This window comes from Leuresthes tenuis, unplaced genomic scaffold (assembly GCF_036924035.1).
Source record: "Leuresthes tenuis unplaced genomic scaffold, fLeuTen1.0.hap1 SCAF_3, whole genome shotgun sequence".
Lineage (NCBI taxonomy): Eukaryota > Metazoa > Chordata > Actinopteri > Atheriniformes > Atherinopsidae > Leuresthes > Leuresthes tenuis.
In genome coordinates this window covers 18857870-18872226 of record NW_027325357.1, presented here as the reverse complement: position 1 = coordinate 18872226, position 14357 = coordinate 18857870, and the positions used below count along the sequence as shown (strand labels likewise).

General features: G+C 40.9%; 1 protein-coding gene across 1 annotated transcript; it reads left to right on the top strand.

Annotated features, from left to right (window-relative positions):
* Nucleotides 1-351: 351 nt before the first annotated feature.
* On the top strand, nt 352-14308 carry LOC140303534 (fidgetin-like protein 2). The gene is made up of 3 exons (XM_072382317.1): nt 352-569; nt 1314-1525; nt 11261-14308. Exons 2-3 carry the CDS (start codon nt 1501-1503, stop codon nt 12421-12423), a joined length of 1188 nt encoding a protein of 395 aa, XP_072238418.1. The 5' UTR covers nt 352-569; nt 1314-1500; the 3' UTR covers nt 12424-14308.
* The last annotated feature ends 49 nt before the right edge of the window (nt 14309-14357 follow it).

The following is a 14357-nucleotide window of genomic DNA, read 5'->3' as shown; positions in this document are numbered from 1 at the left end:
TATGTCCATTCATCCCAATGATGTTTTTGCAATCATGCAAATTATTTCACACAGGAGTGCACTCATGCAGAAATGCATGTACACACACGTACACACATGCAGGGCAGGGAAAATAGGCTCTTCTGTGACACTGCATGATTGGTCACTTTTTCCCCTCTCCTCTCTCCCTTCCTGCTGAAATAGTTTGAACAAAAGAGAGCGAGAGAGAGGGTGTGTGTATGTGTGTGTGTGTGTGAGTGAGTGAGAGAGAGGGGGGGGGGGGGGGGGGGGGGGCTGCTTGGGTGGGGGAGGGGACATGTATGTGCTGCTCTGTTGTCACCAGGCGGGGGAGAGCCTGAGGGGGGAGGGAGCAGCGAGCTGGAGGGCGAGCGAGGGAGAGTAGGAGAAAAAGGATAGGATCCCAGAAGAGAGAGCAAGCCCTTCTCCTCACACACACTTGCACACACACTTACACACGCATCCACAAACACGTTTACATCGACTCTCCCTGTTGTTGTTCCTACTTTGTGGAAGAGTGGATTACTTTTCTGTATCTGAAGCACTAAACGTGCGCACCCAGGCATGGTCAGGTCAGTAAACATTTACCTTGTTGTTACAAAAGGATTTTACTTGAACATTAATGTCAATATACCCGATGCCTCTAGCAAATGTTTGTCCATTCCGGTGCTGTCGTATTTTTCTTTTTCTTTTTTTTTAATGGAATATAGGACCTATATGTGTGATTTTTTTTCCCCATTCAGTTTACCTCATAATTTGTGTCCTAGTGTAACATTGTCGAAAATGTAATTTCACGTTAACCCGTCTCTCCGCACTTAATCTTGATTGTCTTTCAAAATGCATGCGTAGTACGACAGGACGGTGTGCTCTTGCAGGACAGAGTTCAAAGTTCCATTTGCAGTTATGGTTCATAGTTTTTGTGCTGAAATATACAAGTGGCGGTAATGAGTTAATAAGTGAATAACCGTTTCTGTTCTGGCTGCTTTACGATCAGATTGTTCAAACTCTTATGATCAGTCGCTTTTTCACTTATGTAGATACTCATATCAAACACAGAAAAACGAGCATAAGCAGCAGATTGCATGACAACCCATTTATTATTTGATATCTGTTGGTACAACTGCAAGTATTTAAAAAATAATTCCCATAGTTTTCCACATGTTATCATAATGAGGGAATATTTAACTTAAAGTAGAGTAAATGCAAATAAGTTAGCCTATTTTACATTATTTTTTTGCATCACATTAACCAAAAAAACCCAGAAACTGAGTAAACAGATGACTGAAGGTGTCTATTGGTCTGTTTACACTCTTCAGGTGGCAGCATGTCAAACTGGTGTTGAAGTGTGAGATGAACCATGGAGTTATACAGGAGACAAGCCACTAGCCAAGTCAGCAGAAGAATTAGCAGTCAACCAGGAAGACCCCGCAGCATGCAGCTGGGCCCTCACTAACGCCAAGTGGACCCGGTCCTCACCTCCTCACCTGGGGCCAGGGCTGCAGAATGCTCAGTCCTGTCACCCCATACAGTAAGTGTACATGTGTATGTATTGCACTGCGTGAATGCCATGTCCTTGAGCCAGCTTGGCTCGAGTTTGTTTTCCTGTACACATTCTTCTTCTGTCTCCTCTTTTGTCCATCTCCTGTGGTTGTGTAGAGGGAAGCGAGGGGGGGGGGGGGGGGTTGTCTTTGAGGAGGCATGTTGAGAAGGCAGATATGCTAATGGCTTTAACAGCTGAGTCTCCAGGCTTTGCTTTGGGGAATTTCACAGAAAGTGTTCAGTCGCTGTTTTTTTTTCTTTTTCCATATGAATAGAGTTCAGTGAGCTGCCTGTTTAAATAGACTGCAGCTAAAGCTCATCGGTTTATGTTGCTGGAGCAATATAGTGTGTGTGTGTGTGTTTCTAAGGCTTTTATTAGATAAAGGGTGATTTATGTTGGTGATACATTTCCTTCAAACGAACAGCACAGTAAATAATGGACAAACTCCAGCTGTATGATTGTTGAATGTGGTAATGAGCTGACATTTTGATCCAAAATTCTGCCTTATTCTGCACAACGTTAGCAATCTGAGGCCAGTCTTATATTATTTAAACGTGCAACATAAGTGTGTAAAATCACAAAAGGTTCCTATCCAGGCTTTTTCATATGCTTATATTGACTGACTAGATTATTGATTAGGCCAAGCTTTAACAGGATTACAACACTAACCTGATTGGAATAATGCAATGGGGATTTCCTTCCACATGTTTTGCACTCTAAAGCAGTGAAATGTCCCTTAAGCTTTTTCCCCCTGAAGTCTATTTGGGAGAATAAGGGAGTTGTCTGAGCAGATACAAGTTTTAGTAACGTGCATCTGCCACATTCCTTCCTCAAACTGACTCACAGCATTATGTTAGTTTTCCTTCTGTTTGACTGAACATGCTGACAACCTGGCTTTTGTTAATGTTTCCAACCCCTTTGATCAAGTCTCACACAGTCATATTTTTGATCAATTTCCAAATGCAAATTGGTAAACATATAATCACTGTCAACCAGACCTCATTAAGGGTCTCTGTACATAATGATGATTGTGTGACGCGTAAAGAGAGATGATCAGCGTTAGCGCTTTTTAGTCAGCAGTTACCAGGGTGAAGTGATTCTGTGAATGAAAGCCAGATCGTTAGTAACCTGGTGTCAACAGCCTCTCATTAGTCTTGAATAGTGTGCCACATAAACAACCCCCTCCGCTTCCACACGCAAATACACCAGCCCTCCATAGAAATAATGAGAGCTTGTTAAGCAAATTGCAGCACACCTTAGATCCTCATTAGGAGTCCTGGTTAAGATGTGTGCCGCCAAGGCGGAGAAAGAGCAGAGTGAAGGACAGATGGAGAAGACGTGAACAGGGACTGGTCAGCTGCAGCCTGATATATGAGTGGACACAATAAGCCAAGAGGGGGGCCAGGCCAGCCTCTGCCACATGTGAGTGTGTGAGCTAAAGGAGTGGGGGAGGGTAAAACTGACCACACAGACTGGGACACACAGTCATGTCTTTACTACACAGCATAAGAGGAGTGGGAGAAAGGGAGGCTCAAGGACAGAAATGTAGGGCAAAGTGTGTGTGAAACAAATAGAAAGCGAGGGTCCAAAAGATTTAAATTAGGTGGTGATTTAAGGGGTAAACTGTGTGACTGGTTGTGTCTGAAGCTCATTCTGACTTCAGATTTGACTGAGCCTGCATATAATGTGGTACAGTATTTGCTTAACTGACAGCAATGTGGCCTGTTGGATTGTTCAGAACAGGATAACTGGGGGAAGGTAGAAAAAAAAGACGGAGGGACCTCTCCCTCCCGCTGACTTTATGTTTTAGGCATGGGCCACTGCTTACATAATAATCTAGCCCTCGTTTAACCTGTAAGCAAAGATGATTGATCAGGTGATGTGTGTGTAGTCTGTCTGTTGTAGCGGTAATCCTGACATGTCCCATCTATATTCATATCTTATTTGTAATCTAATGTGTTTTGTATTGATTACAGGTCACCTAATGATGTGCAAACAGCTGATTATATACACTGTAAGCAAGAATGTTCTCTTTTTTTCAGTTTCCTCCTTTCTTTCCTTGAGGCTAGCAATGGACAATGTGTGTTGAGTATATGGAGGGGATATGCGCTTGGTAAATAGATCTCAGGTTAGATTCTTTGCATTCCAGCAGCTTGACTCATCCGATAGATGACCAAGAGTCCCTCTGCCTGTTGGCCAGCTGAAGCTGAACACAGCATAAAAACCAAAATGTGGGAGTGTACTTTGCTGGTACTTGTGTGTATGTGTGTGTGTGTGTATTTCCAATTGTCTGTCCGTCTTCAGGGGATCTCTTTGTTTATTGTGAGGGGAGTAAAAGCGCTAACAGAGACCCTTCAGCTACAGAAGGGTGATTTTTGTTTCCACTCCCCATCCAACCCACTGCCTATCTCTGATGCTTCACAACCCCCAAATCCCATCCCAGTCAGCCCCTTCCCCCACATGTACTTCCATCTTATTAACCCCTAATTTCTCATACTGACCATGCAGTGAACCAGGAGTCAAATGAGCCACTAATTCACAAAAAAACCCCAAAATGACTTGCATCCTTTACTCTTCATCCACTGGTGCACATTTTGCTGCTTAATGAACTCTGAAAGTGTGTAGCATCTGTGCTTAATCTGTGTTTAATTTTCCTAAAATGTTCCTTTAAGGTGGAATTGATATCAATGACTTGTTGGACATTCAATTTGAGTGGGGCTTTCCAGTTGATCTATCCTATATTTTCCAATGGAATGCACAAATTCATGAGATCTGACAGAGCCAAAAAGAGAGAGGTGACATGTTTACCATGATGCCAGAATTTTTCACTTGGCCGAAGGTGTTGAGACTGTTCATTGCACCTTTCTTCTGAATGCAGTGTTCTGACTGTGGAGTTTCCTTAGTTCACAGAAGTTGTCACTCTTGTAGGATTTATCTATGTGGGATGCTAGCATTTTCTTCAAAGCCCACTCTGTTTGGTCCACTCTTGCTTCAACATGTTCAGCGCTCTCACAGGCGAGTTTCAGTAATGCTGCTCAAACTGAATCCATTTTTTTCATAGTTGTGATTAAAGTGATTAAAAATATGAACATATATAACAATAGTTTTCAACCTGGTCTTACGCACTGTTCAGATTTCTGTTCTAAGAATGTAACTTTTTGATATATTTTAACGAGACAAAAAGATCCCACCGTAGACAAATTTTCCAGGACACATGTTTAACTTTAGAAGTAAATAGTGGAGCTGTGGGCTGTGAATGGGGATACAAAACTTGTCACTAGTGTAAACATCTGAGCACAACAACGTTCAGGTCAATGATAAAGGTACAAGACCTCTCTAACCTGCAATGGTCCACACTCTGACTAGCAGGTGATTCTTTTTAAGATTACTTCGAGGAACATACAGATGCATAGACAGGTCACATAAAACATTCATTTACCATCACTGCCAAAGCTGTTACACATCAACTCAGATGATTCCGAGTGTTCATCTCGCAGAGTTAGTTCAGCTAATGACAGAGTACACTAGAAGGAGGTTCAAACGACATTTGACTGTGTTGGAACAGGCATTCATAGTGACATAACGACTTGAGATGGTGTAGTCCGTAAAGGTGTGTTTTCACCACTTATTTTTAGCTGTGTCCACTAGGCACTACTGCAGAGTCATTTGATGCCGGGCTGAATGCTGATTGTACCCTTTCCCACGAAAGACAAAAGCCAGATGCTGGAGGGTGTCATTGCTTTTTTTTCCCTTTTGAATAGTTTCAAAGTGACTTGATTTGAAGATTTGAAGTAGGCACATAGAAACAGTTTAGGATGAGTGCAGCATTTACAATATATTGTATTTTTGTCCACATCTACTCTTGAACCCCGGCATACTTTTTGTTCTTCTCTGTGTGATTTACGTCCAGTAAACAATCGGCTGCAGGAAAAAAACAAAGGAAACATGAGTCATCAGTATGGTAATCATAATGATAGTACCAAGCTGGCTTAGAGATCATCTTTATACGTTGGTAAGTCAAGTGTGGCCAAGAGCAATGAGTGTTTCGAAGCCCCTGGCAAACATGAAGTAACGATTTAGGGTCACAGGCTTCCCTCTCATTATACCTAACACCCAAACCTTGCTTTACAAAATCCTCTCTTAAACTTAGACGTCTGATCGTGCAGCACTCCTGAGCAGCAAGAAGTTTAGATTAATTACAGAAATTCACAGTTGTAATTGTGTAAAATGAAATGACACTCTTGTAAATATCTCTAATTAAGCCTCCGTCCTTGTAAAATCAGATCTAAAACTATCCGTGCAAAGTTAAAGAATATGAATTCTGAGAATATATTGTGAGGATAGATACATGCATCTGATGAAGAAAGCAACAGTGTTTATGTAGAGTTGAATTGTATTTTCACATTTCTAAGGCATGTCAGACAATGTGGCCCAGCCTTTTATTATGAAAATAATACAAATTTCTATCTGCAAATTAAGAAATCTACTTATAATTGTATATATAATTATAATACATATAATTGTTTTTGTCTATTGCAGAATAGTCAGCATTTTGTGTTTGGCAAAACTATTATTCATTAAAGATTTAGATTTTTGAAAAATAGTTTCGTCATTGTGGCTTATGACCGCAATCAGAATGGCCGTGTGTCTGTATGCAACTATGATGCCCAAGTGTGAATGCATGCGTTATAACTGTCACAAATCCATTGAATTTGACAGTCAGGATGATGTCTGGTTAAGAAAACTGAATGCCTCCATTTATCAGAAAAGTTAATGAAATACATTGAGGTCTGAGTTTAAATCTCTTGTTAGTTGTGATTGTTAGTTAACGCTAATGATTTCTTCTTCTTATAAAAACACAGCAACACATACTACTTAATGCTTCAATATCTTTCATAGCATGTAAAAGTAGGAAACCAGAGAAAAACAGGTCTGTCTGCCCACTGTCAAATGACAGCGTAATAACAGGCATGAAACAAAACAACCAGCAGTCCGCAGGTTAAGTTCACTAAATGACTCCCCGCTTTTTCCTTAAACTGCTTGTCAATCACTCCGATAGGCCCCCCAGGCATTCAGCCAGTCACGCCCCCAAACACAGATCTTTTAGGGCTAATTTAGAGTGCTTAATTATGGAATTAATTTCAGAAAGACCACCAACACACTTTTTATTCTTGCATGCTGATCATGAATGAAAAGTGCTAATCACACTGTGATAGTATGTGGAAAAAAATGTATTGATGCAGTATTTCATCTGATATATTTGGGTCTATCTCAGCCTGAGATGATTTTCAGTCTGGCTACTATTAGTGGTATTGTACTTTAAGGCACTTCTGTATTGCCTTCACTTTTTATTCTTATTGACGACATGCATCTTTATATAGTCTATGTTCATTGCAGTTTTTTGGAGAAATATAAACAGTTTTTTCTTAGCTTGTGATTCTGCCAAATATATGGAGTTTGTAGTTGAATAACATGATTACCATGTAGCCAGAATCCACAAAAGAACACTTATTGCTGAACCTGATGTATATTTTTTCTGTCAAGTGTAGTGTGTAGGGGTGGGATGACAGGAAATAAAGCAGAGAGAAGGGAGCATGACATTCAGCACACATTCAGTGCCACACATGTCAGCCTTTATACATGGAGCACCCAGTCAACTTGCTGAACTTCATGGTGCCCTAGGAATCAATTTATTGACCGAGGTCAGTCTGGCACCACAATGCTGTGGACTGTGTAAGAAAATGTTGAAGACATTCTCCTGCTGCTAACTATCTCTGTGGGAGGTCATTGTACATGTGAATATAGCTGAAACACAGCTAGAAGTTGTCTTCAAGTTACTTGTACGGTGCTTTTTTGTCAGATGACGCTGTAGTCATAAATTCTTTTTTTTTTTTTTTTTTTTAACAGACAGTCCTGAAACATTGTAAGTGTCATTGAGTTGACACATGGTCTCAATGGGCCGCTTTTCAGTCAGGATTTCCAACGTATGTAGTCCTAAGACAAAAGAAACTTTAGAATGTGTGAATGAGAGCAGGTTCATTGGGAATTCACCTTTATTGATATAAACCTATGCTTAACGTTTTTTTAAAAAAAAAAGAGGCACGTTATCCCTTGTGGTTATTTCAACTGTAAACCAAGGTCAGTTTGAGTCTAGTTGAGCGCATACATACAGTGATAATTCAGCTGTATTATCTGGATTTTATTTCAGCTTTGAGAGGCTGGACTTTATATAAACATTATATTAACATGTATTTTTGTCATTGTGTCATACTCAGAGAACACGTGTTGCTTTACGTCTTTTCACCCTATTACCGTTTTGTCTATCCGATTTAAACCACCTTCCCCCATTGCTTTGATTGGTCAGCTGGCTCACTAACGATAAGGCATTATTGGTTATCTGCTATAAGTGTTGCCCTATAAGAGGTTTAAGAAATGCTAATAGCTCACGGCCAGCTGAGTTTCCTTGAAGCACAGAACGTAGGTGACATGAGTGACTTTAACCCACAGTCTTTGTTATTGTTTTGAAAGTAGTCTTAATGGTTTCACAATTTATATGTGTCCTTCGATTACGGTATAGAATAGACCTCATGTTTGCCACATTAACATTGCAATATTGAAACACAAGAGATTTTCCTACACAGCTTGGCAATGTGACATCAGACAGTGTCAGAAGTGTAAGGCATTGTGAGACTGTACGAGACAATTCAAGATGACCTTTTCACGCTGGTCACAACACCTGGAGAGCAATAGAACAGTGTTCCCTCAGGAGTGTTTTGACTGTGTCAAATGACATTTGTTTATTTTTGGGCAGTTATCAGCTCTGATTAGCATTGATGGGAACACAACACCTGGGTGCACTTGCTCAGTTTCCATTAACGTGCAGTGCTTGGGACCCCAAATGTGTGCGCAGGTCACTCTTTTTACGAAGAAAAACATGTTCATGTCACTCGTGGAGGTACTGAAACTGATAGCAACAACTTACAGACAAAAACGTGACAAGAGTTTTACCTTTCTGCAAGACAGTTGGCACTCAATCCCCCTGTGTGGGGCTGACATCTCTGGTTGAATCAAAAAAGTAATAAACTAGCCACATTAGCTTTTAAATTGTGGACGCCATCTCTTCATGCTGCCATAAGATACAGGCTTCTCTGATTTGCAATAACGAAAGAAAGACCTGCTTGTACGCTTTTCCCTCTGCGCTTCCTTATTTCAGGGTTGCAAGGGACGTACACAACCAAACAAAGTGACATGCAAGCGCCTGTAGTACCGTATGTATTGTGATGTCAATTTTGGTGCTCGCCACTGTTTTCAAGGTTGAGAATTATATATTTTATATTACTTAAAATGATAGTAATCTACTGGTTTGCCAGTTCCGTAGATGCCCAGAGCACATGAGGACTGTTTTTTTTTTGTGGTTTTAGTGGCTTACGTTAACCAAGAAACTGCATTGTATTAACACAACAAAGTAATTGTGATGCCTAAACCTAACATAACAGTGAGAGAAAGAGCAAGTAAAAGTGAAATTATGTGAGAAATAGTTGTTCCATGTTGGTCTTCAACTAAAGTCTCACATTCCGTTATTTTCCTTCACGCAATCAAACCATCATGTTAGGATTTTGTCACTCTTTCATAAGTAAACATTTAGGAACTGGCATCAAAAGACACTTTCTTTTTCTCTCTGACATGCCAGGGGGTAATGAGACAGAGATAAAGAGTGAACTACATCCACCTGTATATCAGTAGCACTGACTTTACATGATACACTTTGATTGTTGTGTTTTTTTAGCAGCACTGGAGTGTGGAGTTGGTGTAATTCTTGAGCAAACCCCCTAATATTTCATGATGCCTCCTTTCTTGTAAATGCTCACTTGTTCCTTCAGAATGAGAGGATCTCTGATGAATGACTGAGCACTTTGTTTCCGTTTTGAGAAATGTCACGTTCACTGCAGGCACAGCTGCTTAGGAGGGCATAAGCCCATGGGCTCCTGGGGCTGTAGGTAATCCTTCCATGATGTGCAATTTACTATAAAATATGCATCAACATCTTCCAGTCAGTATTAAATCAGATATCATTTTAATTTTGAATGCATTATAAAGGAGAATAGCTCATATTTGCCATCAGTGAGTTTTCAGTCTTGATCACTGTTGGTAACTACTTTGAATGCGCATCAGTGGGAATATTTTCTTTTAATGTTTTTGTGGCCAGACAGAATTCCCTGGAGTATAGGGATTTCTCAAATCCAGGGTGGAGCTTGTGGTGCTCAAGAGCACTGCAATCCCCGGACTGGATGAGAGGGATTATTGGGCTGAGGGATCATTTGATTTAGGGATCAACATGTGGACTGTTTAAAGGCCCATCTGGTGGTCCTTGTGAACATGTGACACAACCTGGTGTAATCCACATGTAGACCGGTTCAGACTGGACATGAGAGCGAGCAAGTGTGTGTCCATGTATGATAATGAATAAAAGCCAAACCCTACCTTTTTAGCAATTACTATAGTTACTGCTTTTGCTGGTGAAAATGAATGCATCATTAATTAGGGTCTTGAATTGCGACAAATTTATTTGTTGATCAATTCAAGCAGCAATTTTTATGTAGCTAATCTTTCATTTATCTTTTAAGATCACAACTAATTTCATGTCCAGCACCTCTAATATGTAGGCATGCTTTGGGAATTTTTCTCTTCATTTTAAGGGTTTCATTTGACTATCAAATGTATGTCTCGGAATATTACTGGCAGAATAATCCACATTCAAAAAGACATTGACAGAAACCTTTAACTAACTAAACAAAATGACTATCATATGCGTTTGTCAAACATCTGCAAACAGAAAACAGAAACAAATTTTGCAAGAGTTTCATCTTTGCAGATTAATCAGAAATAAACACAGTTTTAATGTTCAAACATTTGAGATTAAGAAACAGTAAAAATCTGATTAAAAGAAGCATCCTCATTAACCCAGAGCTATTGCAGAAAACCCCTCTGGCCCAGGCCTGGGGTCGGGACAGTTTAATAATACTCTGCAATGCATGGAATGTCAGCCTAATGCCAGTTCAAAAAGACAAGCCCTCAGCCACTAAACCAGTGGATTACTATGTGTAAATGTGCATGTATAATTGCACATGTCACAGGAAAATCAGACTTCTTCCTGCTTAATCAGTCATTTAACTGGCATCGAAGCTCTGATTTAATATCTGTGTAAAATAAAGGAAAAACTAGATCTCTGTCCTCAGTGATCCCGCCCTCTTTTCCCCCTGTCCAGCAGACCCCTGAGGTTTTGGCCGAATTAGATCATACGCTCGAGGGGGGGTGGCTTTGTGGACTAAAGAGACTCACAGAGAGGCAACAATGGCTCCAATGTGAGTAAAGCAAAAGAAGAGGGTAGCGCACAGGCTGATAGAGGCTTATCGCCGTGGAGACCAGGCTGGGGGCTATGTTGGCAGCTTCTCATAAAGATTAGAACAGTTGTCCCCTGCCTGGATGAGACTGTGTAGAAGAGCATGAGCAAAGCATTGACAAGATTCTGGAAATGGCTCAGCTTTCTAAGGTTGTTTTGAGAACAGTTAATCTGAGAAAACTTTCAATAGCATCTTGGCTAAATGCTCTTGCAAAACAGAGATTGCAAAAAAAAAAAAACTTTTGGTAAATGTGTCTTCTGATGTATATACTTTTTTGTTGTATAATTGTGTGAGTTAACTCTTTTCATCTTGTTTCTGTCAGGTCTGAAGATGCACTGGTCTCCGGAGCACGCTGCCCCTTTATCTCAGTGGCCTGAGCAGCACCTAGATGTCACATCCACCACCTCGCCACCATCTGCCCACAAACATGACCCCCACACTACTGCTGCTCGTCGCAGCTATGCCCCTACAGGTTATCCTTGGGCCAGTGATGACATATCAGCCCTTACTGCTTCTTCTTTGCTCAAACGTTATGCAGAGAAGTATTCAGGCCTCGAGTTGTCGTATGAGCGCTCTGCTACGGGGGCCTACTCAGAGCCTGGAACTTTCCTAAAAACTGAATCTGAGCCCTGGGCTCTTAGTCAGGGCATAGAATGCTACCCTGGACTGGAAGCACTAACTGGCACCAAGGTGGGGTCTTCATCTGTGGGTATCCCAGCCACAGGAAGTGTAACAGTAGTAACCAGTAACTTGGTCTCAGAGCCAGGATATAGTGGCGCAGGCTCCTGTAATGCCCCATCATCTCAGGAATACCCTCCTGCATACAACAGCACCTATCTATCCTCAGGATATTATTCTCAGCCCAGTGCAGCACTTCCACCTACCCCTCTGCACTCATTGCAGGCCACACCTACTCTAGTGCCCAGCTACGGCGCCAGCACTCCTGTCTACAACTACCCGCCTGGGTGCTACCCACAAACCAGCCTGTCCTCAGGATACAACCACCCCAGTGCCTCCTACCTGCCCTCTGGAATTAGTGCTCCCACTCCTCTGGCTCCTAGGCCTACCATGGCAGGGGGCACTTACAGCTACCCATCCCACAACCTTGGGGGGAGCTCTGATGCAGGGGTGCCTCTGAAACGTAAAGCTTTTGAGATGACAGAGGAAGGACAGGAAGGGCCAGAGGTAGAGGGGTCGCGCTACAGAAAGTACGGCAACGGTAATGGAAACAGTCACAGCAAAGGCAACGGTAACGGCCACAGCAATGGTTATGATATTAGTGGCTCTGCCTCAGATCCTCAGGCCTACAAACCAAGCAAGCCCCTTATGTCACCCCCCTATGGTGGACCAGGGGACTACAGCCCACCATCAGGCCTAGCAGGTGAGAGTGTGTCAGGGGAGCACAACTTTACTCAACAGCAAAGAATGTCTATGAAGATACCTGCATCTCACACACAAGCTGACGACCCCACCGGCGGGCGCTGATAATCCCAGTTGGAATTTTAGAGGTCTCCCTTGCTCTTTAAATCCAGACAGTGTTTTTAAGCCAGGCAGACTTTCAGGAATAACATTTAATTTGTCTGTGAAAAGTGTAATTTCCCTGGCAAACACAAGATGGCACAAGACTCTTTTTTCTCGTGCATTTTTAAGATTTTCATCGCCCATGCTTATCCAAAGATTCACAGGAGGCATTTTGGCCTATAAGATTGAGGTAAGTTATAGGAGTGAGGCTGAGGCATTCTCTATATAGATAGCATCAAGACAGTCTAAATGTCTGTTTCTCTCAGGATCCTATTTATTTCTTTTCTGCTACTGTGGCAGCAGCACTGCAGCGTTGCTGTTTTTAAAAGTTGGTGTAATTTTTTGGGGCCGATATGTATACAAGAAGGCCTTTGACTGCAACATGATCTGCCACACAACAAAAAATCATTACTGACCAAAAAGTAAAGAATGCAATAACTGAAATGGTGATACTGCCATGCTACTTCAGCACAATCACTGCAACACAGCTGACTGCAAGGCTTGGTGCATCACTTGGCTTTGAGAGATGAATGTTTCCCTTTTACTTACTCTTGACCTCTCTTTTCTGGTAGTATTCTCTTTATCTCGTTCTTTACCTAATTTCTATCCTGGAGTCCTGTCTTCTCTGCTCAATCTCTCTTGTTGCTGAACAACTTTTGTGTTTGTATCCTTTATACATATCAAGCTGCTCATCAAGTGGTTATGTGGAAGCGTATATGAAGCCGCCCTTTAAATCTAAATTCTTTACCTTTCAATGTGAAGAAAGAGTGGGGTAAACAAACATGCTAAGATTTTTTTCTTAATTTCTAAATGAAATATTTAGCATTCACAGAATTACACTATCCAATTATATTCAGATCAACTTCTAAGCGTGTAGTTTACATGCCAATTTCTGCTTAACTTTTCTCAAAATTATATGAATAATACGTTAACTTACCCTGCTTATGCCTTTGTCTTTTATATTTAAAATCTTACAAAAATGAAAGAATATACAAATCCATACCGAAAAAAAATCAAGACATATTTCTAAATACTGCTAAAATTTACAGTTTAAAGGTGTGTGAAGGCTGTTTATCGTTATGATTTGGATGCACAGCCCAGACTGAGAGGCATGTTGGCTGTAGTGGAGGTTACGTGCTTCGGAGTGAGTGCCTCTAATAGTTTTTGCTCAACATTACATTCTTTGTGAAGATTTGCCTGCATATCAGCTATAGTTGACTTTTTTTGATATGCATTCTTTTTACTTTTGCCTCACAGAAGGATGATTTATAGTAGTGTTATTGAATACTCAGGAAGAATACTGTTACCTCAGAATGATAAATAAGAATGTATGCTATGACCTTAGGGTGACGGCTGAGAGCTTTTTGGAGCAACATGACAAAATGGAGCCACGGCTAAAACTTCAGGGAAACCATGAACTGACAAGGCCTTCAATAATGTAAAACATTCGCACACATGTGCACACATGTAAACATTATCCACTTGGCTTCTTTGCTCTGGACAACGTGAAGTTTTTGTACCAAAGCCCGAAATGTTGAATGTAATTCAGATATTTTTTTTAAAAGGACAATACATGCCATAATGTACATCGATGATGTTTTTAGATATATGAAACCTATTTTCTTCATGTATAGATGTAATTCTCTTATAGGTTTTGGTGGAAAAATGAATTATATGTTAAGTGTTAGTGTAGTTAGTGTTGGGGGAAATGGTTTTGTGATCAAACTGTCAAAACAAAGCACTCCTGAAAAACACATTTTGGCATATCAAGATGCAGAACACTGCAGTATATCCTCTGTAATCGGAATGTTTATTAAATGTCTTATTAAAGAGCCCAATTTTAATGTCAGTATTTTTTAAATCACCGGTCAGTCAGCTTCAGTCAATTGAATTTATAC